This window comes from Nicotiana tomentosiformis, chromosome 4 (assembly GCF_000390325.3).
Source record: "Nicotiana tomentosiformis chromosome 4, ASM39032v3, whole genome shotgun sequence".
Classification (NCBI taxonomy): Eukaryota; Viridiplantae; Streptophyta; class Magnoliopsida; order Solanales; family Solanaceae; genus Nicotiana; species Nicotiana tomentosiformis.
Genome location: NC_090815.1, coordinates 85734639 through 85754172, shown reverse-complemented (window position 1 = coordinate 85754172; position 19534 = coordinate 85734639). Strand labels below are relative to the sequence as shown.

Sequence of the window (19534 nt, the reverse complement as noted above, 5' to 3'; positions counted from 1 at the left end):
ATGGCATGCGAGACCACTAAAGGGGAAATACCATTACCGGTGAACGTCGCCGGAACCGTACAGGAAGCTAAGTTCTATGTAATCGTAGGGGACATAAGATACAACGCTTTGTTCTGGAGATCATGGATTCATAACATGAGATCAGTTCCCTCGACACTGCACCAGACACTGAAATTCCCAACACCCAGCGGAGTCAAAATAGTTTATGGGGAACAACTGGCCGCCAAGGAAATGTTCGCGGTCGATGAAGTGATCCCGGCATCCACAATTTCAACATTGAAGACTCCGAACCAGATGGTCAAAGACAGGGCCAAATAGCAATCACCGATACCAGCCTCGGCATAATTAGAGGAATGAGGGGTAGGCGAGGACGATGACTACGGGGTCCCCAGGTCTTTCATGGCCCCCGATGACTCCGACGCTACAAAATCAATGGTTGAGGAACTGGAGCTAGTCGTACTGAGTGAACACTTGTCCGATCGAAAGGTATACCTGGGCACGGGATTAAGCCCCGAGCTCAGGAAAAAACTCATTCAATTTCTTATAGCTAACGGAGATTGTTTCGCTTGGTCCCACCTTGATATGACAAGGATCTTGCCGGAGATAACCATTCACAAGCTCTAACCGGTCAAGAAGAAGAGGAGGCCCCTGTCCGAGGTCAAACATGCTTTCATCAAGGCCGAGCTATCCAAACTCCGTAAAATAGGGTCCATTCGGGAGGTTAAATACCCGAAATGGTTAGAGAACGTAGTGGTAGTCCCTAAAAAAGGAATAAATTAAGAATGTGTGTAGACTATAAGAATCTGAACAAGGCATATCCCAAGGACTCCTTCCCTTTACCCAACATCGATCGCATGATCGATGCCACGGCCGACCACGAGATATTCAGTTTTCTCGATGCCTACTCCGGGTACAACCAAATACGGATGAATCCGGGTGATCAGGAAAAAACCTCTTTCATCACTAAAAATGGCACATAGTGCTATACTGCTATAACATGATGCCATTCGGGTTAAAAAATGCCGGTGCCACTTACCAACGACTAGTAAACCGGATGTTCAAGGAACAAATAGGAAAATCAACGGAGGTTTATATTAACGATATGTTGGTTAAGTCCCTGCGAGCAGAGGACCATTTAAAACATTTGCAGGAAACCTTCAGCATATTGAAGAAATACAATATGAAGCTGAATCCGGAGAAATGTGCGTTTGGAGTTGGATTAGGTAAATTCCTCAGATTCATGGTATCCAACTGAGGAATCGAGATCAACCCCGACAAGATCAAAGCCATCAAAGATATCACGGTCGTAGACAACGTGAAGGCCGTGCAAAGATTAACCAGACGCATAGCCGCCCTGGGGCGATTCATCTCGAAGTCCTCCGATAAGAGCCACTGATTCTTCTCAATATTGAAGAAGAAGAATAACTTCTAATGGACCCCGGAATGCCAACGGGCCTTGGAGGAACTCAAGCGGTATCTATCGAGCCCATCGCTGCTTCACATCCCGAAGACAGATGAACAACTATACATGTACTTGGCAGTATCGGAGATAGCGGTAAGTGGAGTCCTGGTTTGGGAAGAGCAAGGTACGGAATTTCCATTTTACTATGTTAGCAGGACTCTAGGTGAGGCCGAAATTAGGTACCCTCACCTAGAATAATTGGCGCTCGCTTTGCTAAGAGCCTCTAGAAAGCTGAAACCATATTTTCAATGTCATCCTATATGTATTGTAATTACTTACCCATTGCGAAATATAATGCATAAACCCGAGCTCTTGGGGCTATTGGCCAAATGGGCAGTAGAGATCAGCGAGTACGATATTGAATATCGACCCCAGACCGCCATTAAATCTCAAATATTGGCAGACTTCATGGCCGACTTTACTCGGCCCTAATACCCGAGGTCGAAAGAGAGTTGTTAGTGAACTCGGGGACGTCTTCGGGAATCTGGACCCTCTTTACAGATGGCGCCTCAAACGCAAAAGGGTCCTGACTTGGCATCGTTTTGAAGCCACTAACAGGCAATGTACTTAGATAATCTATTAGAACTGTGAAATTAAGTAACAATGAGGCCGAATATGAGGCCATGATTGCAGGGTTCGAATTAGCCAAAACCTTGGGGGCAGAAGTGATCGAGACCAAGTGCGACTCCCTCCTCGTGGTGAACCAAGTTAATGGGACGTTCGAGGTCAGAGAAGAATGACTGCAAAGGTACCTGGACTAGTTGAAGGTAACATTACATCGGTTCAAAGAATGGACTTTGCAACACGTACCTCGGGATTAAAACAGTGAGGCCGATGCCCTTGCTAACTTAGGATCATCGGTCGAAGACGACGAGTTACACTCGGGGGCAGATGTACAACTTATGAGATTAGTAGTGGAAGAAGGTCATGCCGAGATCAACTCAACAAGCCTAACTTGGGACTGGAGAAACAAATATATAGAATATCTGAAGACCGGAAAAATGCCCTCGGACCCGAAAGAATCGAGGGCCCTGCATTTGAAGGCAGCCCGGTTTACTTTTTCTGAAGACGGAACCATGTTCAGAAGAACATTCGATGGCCCGCTCGCGATATGTCTAGGACTGGGTGACATCGAGTACGTTCTGAGGGAAATTCACGAATGCACCTACGGAGATCATTCATGTGCCAAATCATTGGTTCGAAAGGTAATTAGAGTCGGCTATTATTCGATCGATATGAAAAAAGATGTGAAGGAGTTCGTATGAAAATGTGATGAGTGCCAGAGACATGCTCCGATGATCCATCAATCCGGGGAGCTGCTGCATTTGGTTCTGTCACCATGGCCATTCATGAAGTGGGGAATGGACATTGTTGGACCCCTTCCATGGGCACCCGGTAAGGCCCAATTTATATTGTTTATAACTGACTATTTTTCTATGTGGTTGGAAGCCCAGGCATATGAGAAGGTCAGGGAGAAGGAGTTCATCGACTTCATTTGGAACCACATCATATGTCGGTTCAGAATATCGACCGAGATCATGTGCGACAACGGGAAACGATTCATCGACAGCAAAGTAAGCAAGTTTCTCGAAGACCACAAGATCAAAAGGATCCTATCAATGCCCTATCACCCTAGGGGGAACGGACAAGCAGAATCGACCAACAAAACCATACTCAAGAACCTAAAAAAGAGGTTAACTGACGCCAAAGGGAAATGGAAGGAAATCCTGCCCGAAGTCTTATGGGCATACCATACGACCACGAAGTCTAGTACCGGGGCCACCCCGTTTTCACTGGTTTACTGCGCCGAAGCTCTGATACCGGTCGAAGTCGGAGAACTAAGTCTCAGGTTTCGATATGCAACCAAGGAATCAAACGGCGAGGCCATGAATACAAGCCTAGATCTATTAGATGAAAGGTGCGAAGCCGCCCTTGTTCGATTGGCCGCCCAAAAGCAGTGGACCGAGAGGTATTACAATCGAAGAGCTAACCTTTGACACTTCAATGACGGGGACTTAGTGTTAAGGAAGGTTACACTAAACACCCAAAACCCGAATGAAGGAAAATTGGGGCCGAACAGGGAAGGTCCGTATCAAATTATCGAGATCACCGGAAAGGGGTCCTACAAACTCGGTGCAATGAGCGGCGAGCAACTACCGAACAACTGGAATATAACTCACTTGAAACGATATTACTGCTAAGGTACGACCCCATTCACTTATTTTATTTTGAACTAACACTTGCAGGTAACAAACAAGGAAGACACAAGTTTTAGGCCTGAAAGCACGCGTTGCAATCTTTTTCCCTTGAACCGGTTTTGTCCCAAATGGGTTTTCCGGCAAGGTTTTTAATGAGGCAACAGTAAATCATGCTAAGTTAGAATTGAAGACCGGTTATGGACCGGTATCGAAGATCACAACAACAGTATTCGAGGCCTCTCTATGATCGGCCTCGAACACTAGGGGGCATTATCCTCAGATAACGATTTTAGCAAGAAAAGAAACTTTATGATTGAATGGTCTCGGCTCGATTGATAGGATTTACTGTAAGGGCCAAACGGTCAAATGAATTGTGCCCGCATAGACTGCTCGAGCCCTGGCACAAAGCTTATACACATGTGTAACTATTACGCACAAGAATAAAAAGAAGTCTTTACCTTGCAGATAAGTATCTTGTCCCTTAAAACATTTCTCTTCCTTCTTAAAGGAGTTTCCTACATACGATCCCCTAAAGGTATCTAGCCCAAGGGTCGCCTTATCCGGGTTCAAACGATCACTCTTAATCGGGGACTGCCGTCCAAAAATAAACTCGGATGGCTCGGGCTATCGGAGCCCGGGGGCACAAGACCTATTAGGCAGCGCCCGAACCTTAAAGGCTACGGCCATCCCCATTCGGGGATTGTTATCTTAGGCAAGCCCAGATAACTCGGGGTAACAAGCCTACTGGGCAACACCCGAACTAAAAAGGCTATGACCATGTTTAAATGGCTCGGAGACGTCTGAGACCCGTAACAAAAAACAAGGCCTTCAAAATTTCATAACCGGTTCTAAAGGCTACCCTGAGCAAACTATAATCTAAAAAATCACAAATACTTTGGGAAACAATTTCCGATCATGCTGAACCCGTACGATGCCTTAAACAAAATAATGTCGAAGGCAAGGCCTGTTCGAACCTTCGAACATGACCTAACTATTTTATGCTAAGGCATTTCGCTTTTTGCAAACATAAAGAATAAATCAAAGGGAAACAAAACTCATAAACTGTCGAAGGAAAAGACAAGCCTTATATTATATATACTAGGGGTGCGCATAAAATCCGAAAAAATAAATTTCGAACCGAACCAAACCGAATTAATTCGGTATTTTTGTATTTCGGTATAGGATTTTCGGTATTTCGGTACGGTATTCGGTATCGAGTTTTTGATATTTCCGTATACTGAAATATCGAATTACCGAAATATTTTAAGTCCAAGCTCACCTCTATTTTTATTTTCCAGCCCAATAAGCCTAAACCCAACACCCCAAGCCCCCTAATTCCATGTGTAAACTTGAATTCTGCTGCTCGTTAGATACTGGCCTGCTGCTCGTTAGAAATTTAAAATGATTTTCTTATAATGAATTCTGCTACTGGCATGCTGTTGCAAACTTGCAATTGCAATTGTACTGGTTGCTCATGCTTCCTTATCAAACCTTTTGGCTTTCTTGCTTAGATAAAGTGTATTTCCTAAGGATTACTTCATATGTTATCATTATGGACAAAATTTATTAAGTTATGGGTGATGAAAATTGAGAAAGCAACTTTAATTACATAAAAGAAAATACAGCAATGCCTTACATTGGAGAAAGTGCCGCTTAATATGCTTCTTCAATTGCTTGGTTCCACATATTTCACACACAATACTCATCTGTGAAATGCTTTATACAACCTGCTAGCTTAGCACAACGTGTCCACTGTCCACTCTCCATTTACATCATGTATTTACGTTTGTAAAGCATTTCCTTTTAAAAATACAATTCTGTTAATGTATCAAACCGAAACCGTACCGAACCAAAACAAGAAATACCGAACCGTAACGAACTATTTTGGTACGGTATTTGGTATACACAATTGATAAACCGAATACCCAAATACTAAACCAAAGTTCTTAAATACCAAACCGAAGTACCGCATGCCCACCCCTAATATATACAGTCTTTACAAAGGCCAAATGGCCTTAACAAAAAATACAAAAGTACACAAGTACAAAAAAGAAAAAAGCAAAAAACTTCTACAAAGGCGTCTAAATAGCCTCGTCTTCTCCACCCCCGGATCCATCGGAACCCTCAGAGTCTTCTTCTTCTTCGGGATAGGCCAACTTCTTGGCCTCGGCCTCGAGCCCCTTAGCGGTTTCAATCTTGGTCGATAGATCGAAACCCCGAGCATGAATCTCTTCAAGGGCCTCTCTTCACGACTGTTGCTTCTCATATTCAACAATGTCCTTCAAGCGGTCCTGGGCCGCCTCGGCATCAACCTTATATTGGGCCACCATCTCATCGGCATCAGCTTTAACCTCCACGACCACTGAATTGGCCGTTTCAAGCTCCTTGGCCATAATTTCTAGCTCAGAGGTGGCCGAACTTAGCTGGGACCGGAGCTCTTTAACCTTTTTGGCTTGCACCTCGACCTTTTATTTTGCTGCTCGAAGTTGGGCCTCAGCCAAAGACAGTTGTGCCTGAGCAGTCACCTTTTCCGAGGCCAGGCGGTCCATCCTGCCCCTCCATTCGTCGGTCTTGGCCTTGACAACGTCCATCTCAGCTCGCAGTTGATCGACCCGATCAATTTTTTGTTGGACCTGCGGATTCTGACCGTTAGTCACCAAGTCTAGTTCATCATCACTAACCTCAAAGACTTTTACCTCTTCCACCAGGACGTCATGTTCTTTCTGATCTACGTCCAACTCGGCCTGAAGACTCTTAGCCTCTTCCTCGCATTGCTCACTGAGAAGTTTGTACATATCTCTCTTCTCAGTAAGCTCTTTGGCTTCGGCCTTGAGGAGACACAACTCTTCTCGGTATTAGAGGAAGGTCTCGTGGTGAAACACCGAGGCCTGTGAATATAAAAAAAAATATTAAGATCATTAAGTAACCAAATCTGGACAATGAAAAGAGTTAGTAACACCTTACCCGATTCAACGCCTGTTGTACTTCGTTGAACAAGCATGAATATTCCACCTCTTTCATCCTTGCCTGGTCTTCTCCACTCACCAGGCACCGGAGATAACTAGCTACCCCAACAGGTGCGGAAAGGACCCGAGCGTCCTCTAGAATGGAGATAATGATCGATCGTTTCCGACCGGGATTGACACTCAGGGCAGGGAACCGGTAGACTAATCTCTGGCACGAACTAGACCCACCTGTCCCCAAGGGAGGACTTTTTCTTAGTAGAATCCACAGCATAAAAAAAACTTTGGAGGGGATCAATTACTCCTTGCCCCTCATTTGAATGCTCCTTTATCGCCTGAGCTTCACCGAACATTGAGTCCGTGAGCGAAGGCGATCCCGTTATATCGATGACACCAGGTGGAGCGGAACCAGTGTCTTGAGGGTTCTCGACCCTCACTGATGCATCGGCCTCATTAGTTTGGGAGAGATTATCCTCTATCATCCCCCCATTCGGTTGATGCCCGTTCTTTAGGTACCGATGACTCCCGGGCCACCAAAATTTCATCCTCTTCAGACTCACCCCTGAGCCGGTAAAGGGAGTCCGAATCAAGTATTCGGGAGCTGGAGGTTTCTTTTGGCTTGCGGATCAGCCTCCTCCTTGGTTTCTTCTTCTCTTAGCTCGGGGAGCTCGGAGCCCTCCTCCTCTTCTTTTCTCCGGCCTGACCCGGAGCAGGACACTTGATGGGCAAGTCCTCCTCACGAGCCGAAAGCCTCAGTTTGACATCCTTGGATAAACTTGAAAAAACAAATAAAACAAGTAATGGGTTAATGATGCAAAAGGGAAACCAAATATTACTCATGAAAGAGATCTCACCGTGAGAACGGGCCTCCCATCGGCCCTTTGAAAGCTCGCACCACGAACGCTCGGAATAAGGCCTTTGTAATATGATGTCCTCGACCCACTCCTTGAGTCGGGGAACTGCATTCGGGATCTGAGCAACAGCTGCACCACCACAAAACACCAATAAGAAGAAAGGAAAAGAGCGATAAATTAAATCTTGGGAGCAAAATTATACTTACGTGACATGTTCCACTTCTCAGGGACTGGCATGTGCTCGGCCGGGATCAAGTCCGAGGTCCTCACTCGGACGAAATGACCTAGCCAACCCCGATCCCTATCTTAATCGATACTCGAGAATGAGGCTTTACTTGCTCGATGGGCGAGCTTTATCAGTCCCCCCGGTAGAGTCGGGGATTGTATAATCGCATGAGGTGGTCGATATTGAAGGGGCACCCTTCGATCTTACTTACAAAGAAATAGAGGAGGATTACGATCCTCCAGAAAGAAGGGTGAATTTGACCAAGTGTTACCTCGTATATTTTGCAAAAGTCGATGATAACCGGGTCCAAGGGGCCCAGCATGAAGGGATAAGTGTAAACACTTAAAATTCCCTCGATGTGGGTGGTGATGGCTTCATCAGGTTCTGGAAGCACCACATGTTTGTCAACCTAGTTGCAATCCTCTTTGACTTCGGGACCTCGAGACCTCCTCACACCGGATTGGTACGGAGGAGGATTTTTCGACCTTAAAATCAGCATTAACCGGGCACCCCCAGGGATGAACATTTTCAGAGGAGGTTTCGGTACCGGTTCCTCGACAACAATACGCGAAATGACTTCTTCGTTAGCCGGCTGCGAGGTAGAGAGTTTCTTTTTGGGGAACAGATATTGAAGTCTTCACTATTTCTTTGAAAGATGGAGAAAAAATGAGGAAAAAGAAGAAGTTAAAAGAGTACACTTGATGGTTTGAGACGAAGATGAATGAAAGCTTTTTTAAAAGATCTCAAAGTGAACGGAATATAAGTGCTTGGAAATATTGAAATTTCTTAGACACGAGGGTAGAAGATTTGGATGTAAAGTTTGAATGAACAAATGAGGGGGTATTTATAGTTTTTCAGCGAAGGTTGGCATCCATGAGTGGCCGATCGGCAACTGACAAACGTTTAATGCCATTAAGACTCTGTCGCGGGGTATCGAAGTAAGAATCGGAAGCTCATGTCATTTTTTGTCATCTACCCTCCGAAAAACGAGGAGACTATCTGTATACGGTCGAAATCGAGCTCGCCTACAACATCGAAGGACAGGCTCAGAACATGGTTGAAGATCGATCTCAAGTCCCACCGAGCTAGAACTCGGGGTCAGAACGCCTGCCTTCGAGAACGTTGAGTTTGTGATCCCACAATCGTCCCCAGCCCCAAACGAGCTCGGAGAAACATTGTTAGCATAACCAACAGAAGACCGAGATATTCGTGACCAGTCGAATATTGCGGCAGGAATCTCGACACGTATTAATAGAGAATCGATAATCAGCAAATCAAGGGATTTTTACCTTTTATAGAATTGTACCTAAAGTAGGACTCCTATACTATATAAAGGGGGTCTGATTACTTGTAAAAGGGCATGGTAACACGCATTCCAAAGAAATACATTATTATTATCTTTAAGATCTTATTCTTCTGTCTTGATATCGATCGAAATATGTTCGGCTCGAGGGTAGCTAACCTTCCAAGGATGAAACTGTTCAATTCTTGTGGTTTACATTTACTTTATTATTATTTATTTCAATTGCAATTTGATTTATCATTTTGTGTCAAGTTAATCCACATATCATTAAAACCACTTACAAATTCAATTGTTATCTGATTTTGAGGGTAAACACATGTGTATATTGTAATCATAAAAGTATTTTGAGATGAATGTGTACCATTCTGCAGTGATAACGCTAACAAAGTGGTGTGAAAAGGACTACCATATTATTAACGGAGTAAATATGAGTATCATCATGCTAAATGCAATTGAGGCTGCAAGAATGAAAGTATTTTTCATACTCTGGGCACTTTATTCCTACCCTGAGAATTTGGTTTCTTATAGTTATTCTCAAAAATGAATTTGAGTTTTCTCTTTCATATGACCCCAGCTTTGAATTGTATTTCATTTACAGGTACCATGTGGCTTTGTGAAAAATAATTGTAGAGAAATGGATCAGAAAAATGTCGAATATGACAAGAACTCTCGATCTTTATGTTGCCACTGTTTTTTTTGATGCATATGATACCCTCACCATCTATAAAATATAAGGTGCACGTTCTCAGAAGCTCTTTTGTGTTCTTATGGTTATGGGTAAAACATAATCGTATTGGGACCTTTTTTCTTTTAAGAGGAACTATTGAAGACTGAAGCTACAATGTACAAAAGCTTGGGACTAAACTGCACTTTATCAAACTTCTAACTGAAATAGGAAATTAGTTATTAATTACCTTGTGTTAGTTACAGATATGAAAGAATCTGTAGAGCAGATTCTTCATGTATATATACTCATGATCAGCTCATTGTATAGAGAACAATTCAATGAAATGAATACAATACACTTTACTTCCTCCTCTCTCAAGATCATCTAATTCTCTCTTCTTCCTCGACTCCATTTCTGCTTCTATTCTTTCTTCTTTTGTATTTATTTCTTGAGTTCTTAGCTCGCATAATACTCAAATTAGTTCATGGTATCAGAGTATTTAAGCCTCAGAGCTTGAAGATCGAGTAAATTCCGCAAATCATTTGAAGAAAGAAAGATCTTTCAAATCAAAGAAACAAGAATGAGTAATACTGCAGATTAAGAAGCAATTGCAAGTGCTGTTGCGCCTGGAGGAAGAAACAGTCAAGCTTCTCTGGGAATCGACTATAGTCACCCTCTATTTCTTCATCCGTAAGATGTTAGTGGTATACAGATTATCTCCTTTCAACTTACAAGTATATAAAACTATTCTATTTGGTTTCGTTCAATGAGAATTTCTCTGTTAGGAAGGAATAAACTAGGACTTGTGGATGGCTCTTGTAAAAAAGAGGATTTTTCTGAAGCTGTGGGAAATCATTGGGAAAGGGTTAATGCCATAGTTCTTTCTTGGATAATGAGTTCAGTTGCTAAAGGACTTCTAGGAGGTATTATGTATGCTACTAATGCCCAGGCTGTTTGGGAAGAATTGTATGAACGATTTAACAAAATTGATGGTTCAAGAACCTTTAATATTCATAAAGAGATTGTTACTTTAACCCAAGAAACTACTTCTGTGTCTAACTATTTCTCAAAATTAAAAGACTTATGGGAAGAGTTTGAGGCATTAGTTCCTGCTCTTAGCTGCAACTTTGAAAAATCCTAGACTGCATCTGCAGAAACTGAAGTTGTTTCAATTCTTAATGGGGCTTAATGACTCATATGCCCAGGCAAGAAGACAAATCTTGCTCATGAGCCTAATGTCATCTGTAAACCAAGCCTACTCTATGGTTATAAGTGATGAAAGCCAAAAATTAGTCAAAAATGTGGCTGGTATCCTCGGTGTTAATCCTGCAGTAATGCCAGGAAACTATGAAGCTACTATGTTCACCAGAAATGGTGGTGGAAATCAGAACCACAAGTTCAAAAAGAACTATAATTTGCAGTGTGAAGTATGCAAACTTAAGGGGCATACCAAAGAAACCTGCTATAGGGTGGTAGGATACCTTCCTAAATTCAGAAAAAGGAAATTTAGGCAATCTGCAGCTTATAATGTACAGATGGACAATTGTACTTCTCAGGCTAGTCAGAATAGTAGCTACAATGATTTTTCACAAGCCAGCTTTCCATCGACTAAACCAAGAGTGGATTACTCTGACTTGCAGCATAAATCAGACACTCTTAATGGACAGAATACCAATACTGTCCCTACATTATTTACCAAAGAACAGTACAATCAGCTTTTACAAATGATAAACAAAGAAGAAGCAACATCAACTTACTCATCTAATACAACAGGTAAGCATAATGAGTGCATTACTACTAAGACTCTTCAGGAATGGATCATTGACATAGGTGCAACCGATCATATGGTGTCAAGCTTAAGCTGTCTGAATAGTGGTACTATAATTAAGTCTGAAATACCAAAAAAAGTGTTTCTACCTAATGGCGATGTATCTCTAGTCACACATGTAGGAACAAGTAGTCTGTTTAACAAGGATACTATCACAAATATTTTTCATCTACCACTTTTTAAGTACAATCTTCTGTTTTTATCTAAACTAACTAAAGAGCTAAATTGGATGGTTGCTTTCTTCCCTGAATTTTGTGTTTTTTAGGATCTCTTGAGTGGGAAGGTGAAAGGAGTTGGTAGAGAAAAGGATGGGCTATATCTGTTTGTGACTGGTGCAAAGGATGACACAAAAATTGCAGGCTAAAATATTCAAGACTCAAAATGCAGAATCAACAGTAATGAAGTTGATATACAACTATGGCATAGTCGACTAAGACATGTTTCTATTTCTGTAATGAAGAAACTTTTATCTGTTTCTCAAGAGGCTATAGCAGATAGACTAGCTAATTGCAAAGTATGAACATGTGCAAAGCAGACTAGGCTTCCATTTCCTAACAACAGTATTAGAACTAATAAGTACTTTGAACTAGTTCATATGGATGTATGGGGGCCTTACAAAGTCTCTACTTTTGATGGATATAATTTTTTTTTTGACTATAGTAGATGATCACTCAAGAATGACATGGATTTATCTGTTTTCTTTGAAGTCTAATGTGTGTGTACTCATTCAACAATTTGTTCAGCTCATTAAAACATAATTTGATAGAACCATAAAGGTGGTCAGAACAGATAATGGCTCAGAGTTTATCAACTCAGTTTGTAGTGAAGTTTTCAGCAAATGTGGGATCATTCATCAAAAGACCTGTGTTTATGCAGCCCAACAGAATATGGTAGCACAAAGAAAACATAGACATATTTTGGAAGTCACTAGAGCTGTAAGATTTCAAGGTGCTATACCAATCAGGTTCTCGGGACTGTGTGTACTAGAAGTTGTTTACATTATTAATAGAATGCCTAGTTCAATACTACAACACAAGTCTCCATTTGAAAAACTATACAAAAGAAAGTCATCCATTCAACATCTGAGAGTCTTAGGGTGTCTATGCTATGGTAAACATGGCAATAAACTGATAAAATGTTATCTAGAACAAGAGCTGCAGTGCATATGGGTTATGTAGAAAATCAGAAAGGATATCTTAATATGAGTTTTTCATTAATAGAGATGTAGTATTCAAAGAAACTGTCTTTCCATTCTCTCTCGGTACAAACAAACAACAAAATTAGTCCATCTTCAATGATACTACACAAGGCCAACAATATCTATACACTGAACTGTATACTACATATGATAGACAACACTTCAATATTGCTAGTCCTAATGATCATCAAGCCAAAGAACAAGACATCCCTATACAACATAATCAGCAAACTTTAGAGCCAGAAGCTGATATAGCTGCACCTCCATCACCAGTGTCAGTACATCAGGAAGACATAATGCAACTATCCACTCAAGGTAATCCAGTAGAGCCACACATAGATATTCCTGCAGAACCACAAGTAAATCAAAGAAGATCAGAAAGGGAAAAACAACCACCTATATGGATGAAAGATTTTGTGTCAGTCAATATTCGCAAAGACACACCTTATGCCCTATCTAACTACATCACCTATGACAAACTAAATCCACAACATCAAACCAACATTGCAAAAATTTTAACTGTGACAAAGCCAAAGTCTTATTCTGAAGCATTAAAAGATCCAAGATGGGTAGATTCTATGAAAGATGAGATTGAAGCATTACCCAAAAATCATACATGGGAGATCACTTCACTACCAGCTGGAAAAATACCTATAGGTTATAAATGGATCTATAAAGTAAAATACAAGTCCACAGGTGAAATTGAAAGATTCAAGGCAAGGCTAGTTGCCAAGGGATATAGTCAACAAGAAGGGATAGATTATCATAAAACATTTTCTCCAGTTGTAAAGATGAAGACAGTTAGAACAATTCTAACACTTCCTGCATAGAAAAGATGGTCCATACACCAAATGGATGTATATAATGCATTCCTACAAGGTGATCTTGATGATGAGATATATATATGGAATTTCCACAGGAATTTAGGACTCAGGGGGAGAACAATAAATCAGTATGTAGACTCCTTAAATCTTTGTATGGACTAAAACAAGCTCCTAGACAGTGGAATGCAAAACTATCAGAAGCTCTGCTAAGAATGGGGTTCAAACAGAGTCAGTATGATCATAGTCTGTACTTGAAACACACTCAACAAGGGGCTGTTCTAGTATTAGTGTATGTTGATGATATGCTCATCACTGGAGATACACTTACTCTGATTCAAGACATAAAGAACAAGCTTGCACAAGCTTTTAAAATGAAGGATCTAGAAGAATTAAAGTTTTTCCTAGGAATTGAGTTTGCAAGGACAACTCAAGGTATACAAATGCATCAAAGAAAATATACTTTGGAGCTTATTTCTGAGTTAGGATTAAGTACTGCCAAACCAGCCTCTTCACCTATGGATATCAATGTCAAATTGACTACAAAGAATATGATGATCACTTGGCAAAAACAAGAACTAACACAACTGTTGATCCTCCTACTGATCAACATGCCTACCAGAGATTAATTGGAAAGCTACTATATTTAACTATGTCTAGACCTGACATCTCATATGGTGTTCAAACACTAAGCCAGTACTTACGTCAACCAAAGAAATCACACATAGAGGTTGCTTTGAGGATTGTCAAATATGTGAAGAAGGAACCAGGAAGAGGCATTCTACTGTCAAGCAATAAGTCAGAAGGAATAACTGCATACTGTGATGCAGACTGTGCAGCATGTGCACACTCAAGGAAATCAGTAACAAGGTATCTCATCAAACTAGGTGATTCTATTATTTCATGGAAATCAGAAAAACAAACTACCATATCCAGAAGTTCTTCTGAAGCAGAATATAGAAGCATGGCAGCAACTGTTGCATAATTAGTTTGGATATTGGGATTCATGGAAGAAATAAAGGCTGAAGTTAAGCTACCTGTTGTGATTTACAGTAATAGCAAATCTGCAATCAAAATTGCAGCCAATCCAGTTTACCATGAAAGGACAAAACATATGGAAATAGATTGTTACTTCATAAGGGAGAAAATAGCTCAAGGCCTTGTCTCAACTCAATATATTTCTACAAAAGAACAACCGGCAGATATACTAACTAAGGGATTAAACAAGGTGCAACATGAGTGTCTCACTTCCAAGCTAGGAGTACTGAACATATTCACTAAGTCCTAGCTTGAGAGGGAGTGTTGAAGACTGAAGCTACAATGTACAAAAGCTAGGGACTAAACTGCACTTTAGCAAACTTCTAACTGAAATTAGGAAAGTAGTTATTAACTACCTTGTGTTAGTTACAAATATGAAAGAATCTGTAGAGCAGATTCTTCATGTATATATACTCATGATCAGCTCATTGTACAGAGAACAATTCAATGAAATGAATACAATACACTTTACTTCCTCCTCTCTCAAGATCATCTAATTCTCTCTTCTTCCTCGACTCCATTTCTGTTTCTATTCTTTCTTCTTCTTCTGTATTTCTTTCTTGAGTTCTTAGCTCACATACTACTCAAATTAGTTCAGGAACGGGTATCTTTCATTTTGTGATGCTAATAAGATATTTTAAAGATAAATACAAGTTAAGTTTTGAATCGCGGGCAATAGTAGCACTTATGATATGTCTTAAATTTCATGATATGTTAATCGTGAACCGTTGCATAATACCTCACTAGGACTTAAATTTTCCTAATAACGTAACTGAACATTTTCTTTTCAAAGATATTCTGTAAGGTGCTTAGCCAATAGGTCTTTATACCAAAAACAAAGACAATCTGTGGTTAGCCAGTATGATTTAAGGTGTGTGAATTTTTTTTCCAAATTTGCATTGATCATTTGGTTCTATAATTTCATCAATTGCAGGTTACAAACAAGCATTGTTGGAAAGCAAATGTCTAATCATATCATTTATTTCATTAACAAGATCATTTTTTATAGTTCAAATAATACTGGAACTTATAGAAGATGAACGAGAAATGAATGCATATATGTCACAATTACTTACTTAAAATATAAAGATTAAAAGATTCTGTTTCATTAGTAAAAGGGTTGATAAAATTAGGCAACTTTTAATTTTGTTATTGTTATTAGTTCTTTCTCTCCATTCCAATTCTCATTACACGCTACCACAAAAACAGGATCTTTTTTTGTCCAACATGTATAAGAAATTATTTCCCCAGGTGATTTCAATTATCAAAGTATAAGATGAACTCCTTACTAAGAAAAATTGCAGGGTACCCTATTATTCATTTTTTTAAAACTTTTTGGTTCTTGTAGTATCTCTCTTATCTTTGAGATGCTGCAGCGTTTTCCTTCTTTTGCCTTAACACTGTATTTTTCCTTTCTAATTTTCTACAAATACTTACTTGGTGGTAATTTATTGTAGAACAAGTTACACTTCTCTATTTACAGTGAACTCATTTTAATTATTTGAACGAAATATCTTGCTTGGTTATATCATGTAATTGACAGGCTCTAATATATTCGTCAAAGAGTTAAAGAAAGGGAAGCTCAAGAGAGCATAAGTGACTAAGATGATTAATCTTCAGAGTGGATGCATCGATATGCAATAAGTTTCTTTCATGGAAGATAAAGAATGCACCTTTTTGGAATCACTTAATATTTCAAATGTAGATATTTAGTGATCTTTTTATATCTTGTGAATCTTTGTTCCTCAATAAACTTATTGACTTGACAATGTTGCTCATTTTTTCTTTAATCCCGCTAAATGCTTGATATCCTCAGGTAGAAGGGATTAGAGCTTTTTGGCCTTGAACCTTTCCTGTAGTCTTATAGCAGTAAGTATGTAATTTAAAACCAAGTGGGAAAAAAGGAGGATGTCTATTAGTTAAAACTTAGAAAGAGTAGTGGGAAAAAAGGAGGATGTCTATTACTAAAAGCATAATATTTGTTATTTTAGTAAACTGGTTTCTAGGGAGCGAGTGGTGAGGAAAGAGGATTGCGAACAAGAGTTAGGAGATTGATTTGCCAATTATGGGAGTTGGGGAAGAATAAGTTGTCCCAAGTTGAAAAACTTAGTTCATCAGTTGAAGAAATTATTCACCAACCAAACATACGTTTTTCACAGTTACATGTGCGTTTACTTCTTTTTTCAGCCTCAATGATATCTCGATAGTCTTTTTTGTGCTTCTATTTTGTCTCTCGAGTTTTTCAAACAAGCATTTACATCTTTTGGTGTTTGAAGCCTGCTTTGAAATTTTGCAAGTTGCTCCATCAGAGAAAAAATTCAGCTGTTATCTCCATCATATATATTACAGAGTTCAATTAGAAGATAAAAACAAGCTTGCATTACTTTAGGAGATATATTTAGTTTCCAAACTCTCAATTTTGTAATTAATACTGAAGTAAGGGTACATAAAGTACCTTTAATTTGTTAATGCTGCTACGATTCAATCAATGACTGTTATAACATAATAACGTTGTCATATGCTATTCACAACCTTTAACTAAGACACACATATATTAGAATTATGCGTGTTGGAATTCTTGACTTTGCCATCAATATTTCCCTTGAAAGCTTATGATTTCTACAAACTCCTTGTGATCGAGTAAGAGGTTGAGAAATGAGAATTGTTTTTCGTATCTGCAGATCCAGGATTCTTTTACTGCAAGAAGTTTACTTACATAATGTGATTTATTCTCATACCTTACTAATTATGATAAGATACTGGAACAATTTTAATTGTCGGGCCGTTGGGTCCGTGCTTTAGCACGGGATAATCACATCTAGTTTGAACATATATAACTGTACAATTTAAGTACCTACATAGGGAGAAAGACTAATAAAAATAACGAAGACTAGTTTTTGAACTAAAAAATAAAGATTTAAAAATAAGAGGGACTTCTAGTTTGGTTATTCTTATTCCTCAAAATAAAGTAGGTTACTTGCTACAATAAATAAATAAATCCTAATAAAATTAACTAAACAAAGAGTTTATGTCACGACTCAAAATTCACTAGTCGCGATGGCAACTAACTCAACCCGCTAGGTCAGCTAATTAACAGTTAACACAATTCTAATAAAATAAAAGTGATCAACAAATGATATATCTGGATTCCGTACAATATCCCAAGGATTGGTAGTACAAGTCATGAGCTACTAAGAATGGATTTCTTTTTGCAAAAACTGATATGAAATAAATATAACTTATGTTTGAAATATACATAAACAAAATTCAACTCTAAAACTACCGAGGGACAAGTGGTAGTTACATCCGGAAGACACGAACAATCAGAGTCAACTCCCGTCATCCACCGCATCTCAGCTCCAAGATCTGCACGCAAGGTGCAGAAGTATAGTATGAGTATAACCAACCTTATGTACCCAGTATCTTGTCTAATCTCGGTAAAGTAGTAGCGCGACTTTTTAGTTAAAAGATACTCAGTGATATAACCTGTGCAGTAGACTAGCAATAGAAATAATACTAGAACATAACCGAAAAGAGTACAAGAAACAAATATGTGAAGTAGTAAATGATTACTAGAAGAAATCATGGTCAATATTCCTCAATATCAAGACCAATCCTTTCCTTAAAGCGATGACCAACAAACCACAGTAGTAAATTCATAACTTTCAAAGCGTGAGAAATCTACTCAAGATATCAAATCAAATGGCACGACAACACCCTTCGTGCATTTATCTCATTCTCACCAAATATATGTATAACAGTACCAATCGGGTGAAAGAAATGCCTATAACCGTAACTACAAAGTGGGAATTGCACAGGTAGAAACAACGAACAAGACAGTACATATGGACAACAGTAACAGACTAGGTAGAAGGCATAAAAGTTATGACAACAACTAAGATAGAAGAATATAAATTTTACTAACTAACATGGTAGAAAGCTTAGATGTATATATAACAAACAAGAGGAAAAGCATGATCTTTATAAGCTAAACAAATAGAAGGCATAAATAACTAACATGATAAAAGGCTTAGATGTAGATATAATAAACAAGAGAGAAAGCATGATCTTTATAAGCTAAACAAATAGAAGGCATAAATAACTGACAAGGTAGAAGGCTTACACGAAAGTGCAACAAATGAGAAGCGACATATATGTAGATATGACAAACAAGAAGGAAAGCATGATATTTACAAGTCAAACTGATAGAAAGCATGGATAATACAACAACAATTGAGGTAGAGGATAAAGACAAAATAACAATGACAAGTCACATAAAAAAATATAGTGCAACAGTAACAACACAAGGTAAGGGCATGAATATATACACATGGAAAAGATATCACAATATAATGCATGTCACTCGTCCTCGTCTGTACGGAAACATCGTTCATGCTATGAACACATGATAATATCAAAACAATGGCACAACATCACCCTTTGTTCTTTTACTCTCATCCTCACATGGCACGGCATCGCCCTTCATGATTTACATTCCTCCTCACCAAGCACATGTATATCAATAACAAGCAAGTTAGGAAGCATGAATAACAACAAGGAGAGTGATTAAGCGAATATTCCAAATGAACATAAATCACCGCTTTTAATCCAATAACAATTCAACAAACCTCAAAAACCTTATTGTTCAAGTATCTCAACCAATCTAAAAAAAATGATCTTCAACTCAAGTATAGAATCCAATATCTCAAAAATAACAGTCGTAGCGATGTATTTGTGATTAAGTATAGTGATGATCGAATTTAGTACATTAATAGTTTCACAAAAATCCGTCAAATTTTAATTAGGTTTTAATAAGCTAAATCATGGTTCTTAGCGTTTAACTTCGTATTCATATTAATCTAGAAGTCAAGTAATACTTGAAGCAAGAAGGTCACATAAATTCTATAAAGCACAAATACTCGTATAATCTACCCCCAGGCATGATTAACCCTGTCACATGCATATACGCTTGTCAC

General features: G+C 39.2%; 1 protein-coding gene across 1 annotated transcript; it reads left to right on the top strand.

The window, feature by feature from the left end:
* Positions 1 to 10439: 10439 nt before the first annotated feature.
* Positions 10440 to 10814, top strand: LOC138910070 (uncharacterized). The gene has a single exon (XM_070201291.1). It carries the CDS (start codon positions 10440 to 10442, stop codon positions 10812 to 10814), a length of 375 nt encoding a protein of 124 aa, XP_070057392.1.
* Positions 10815 to 19534: the final 8720 nt, after the last annotated feature.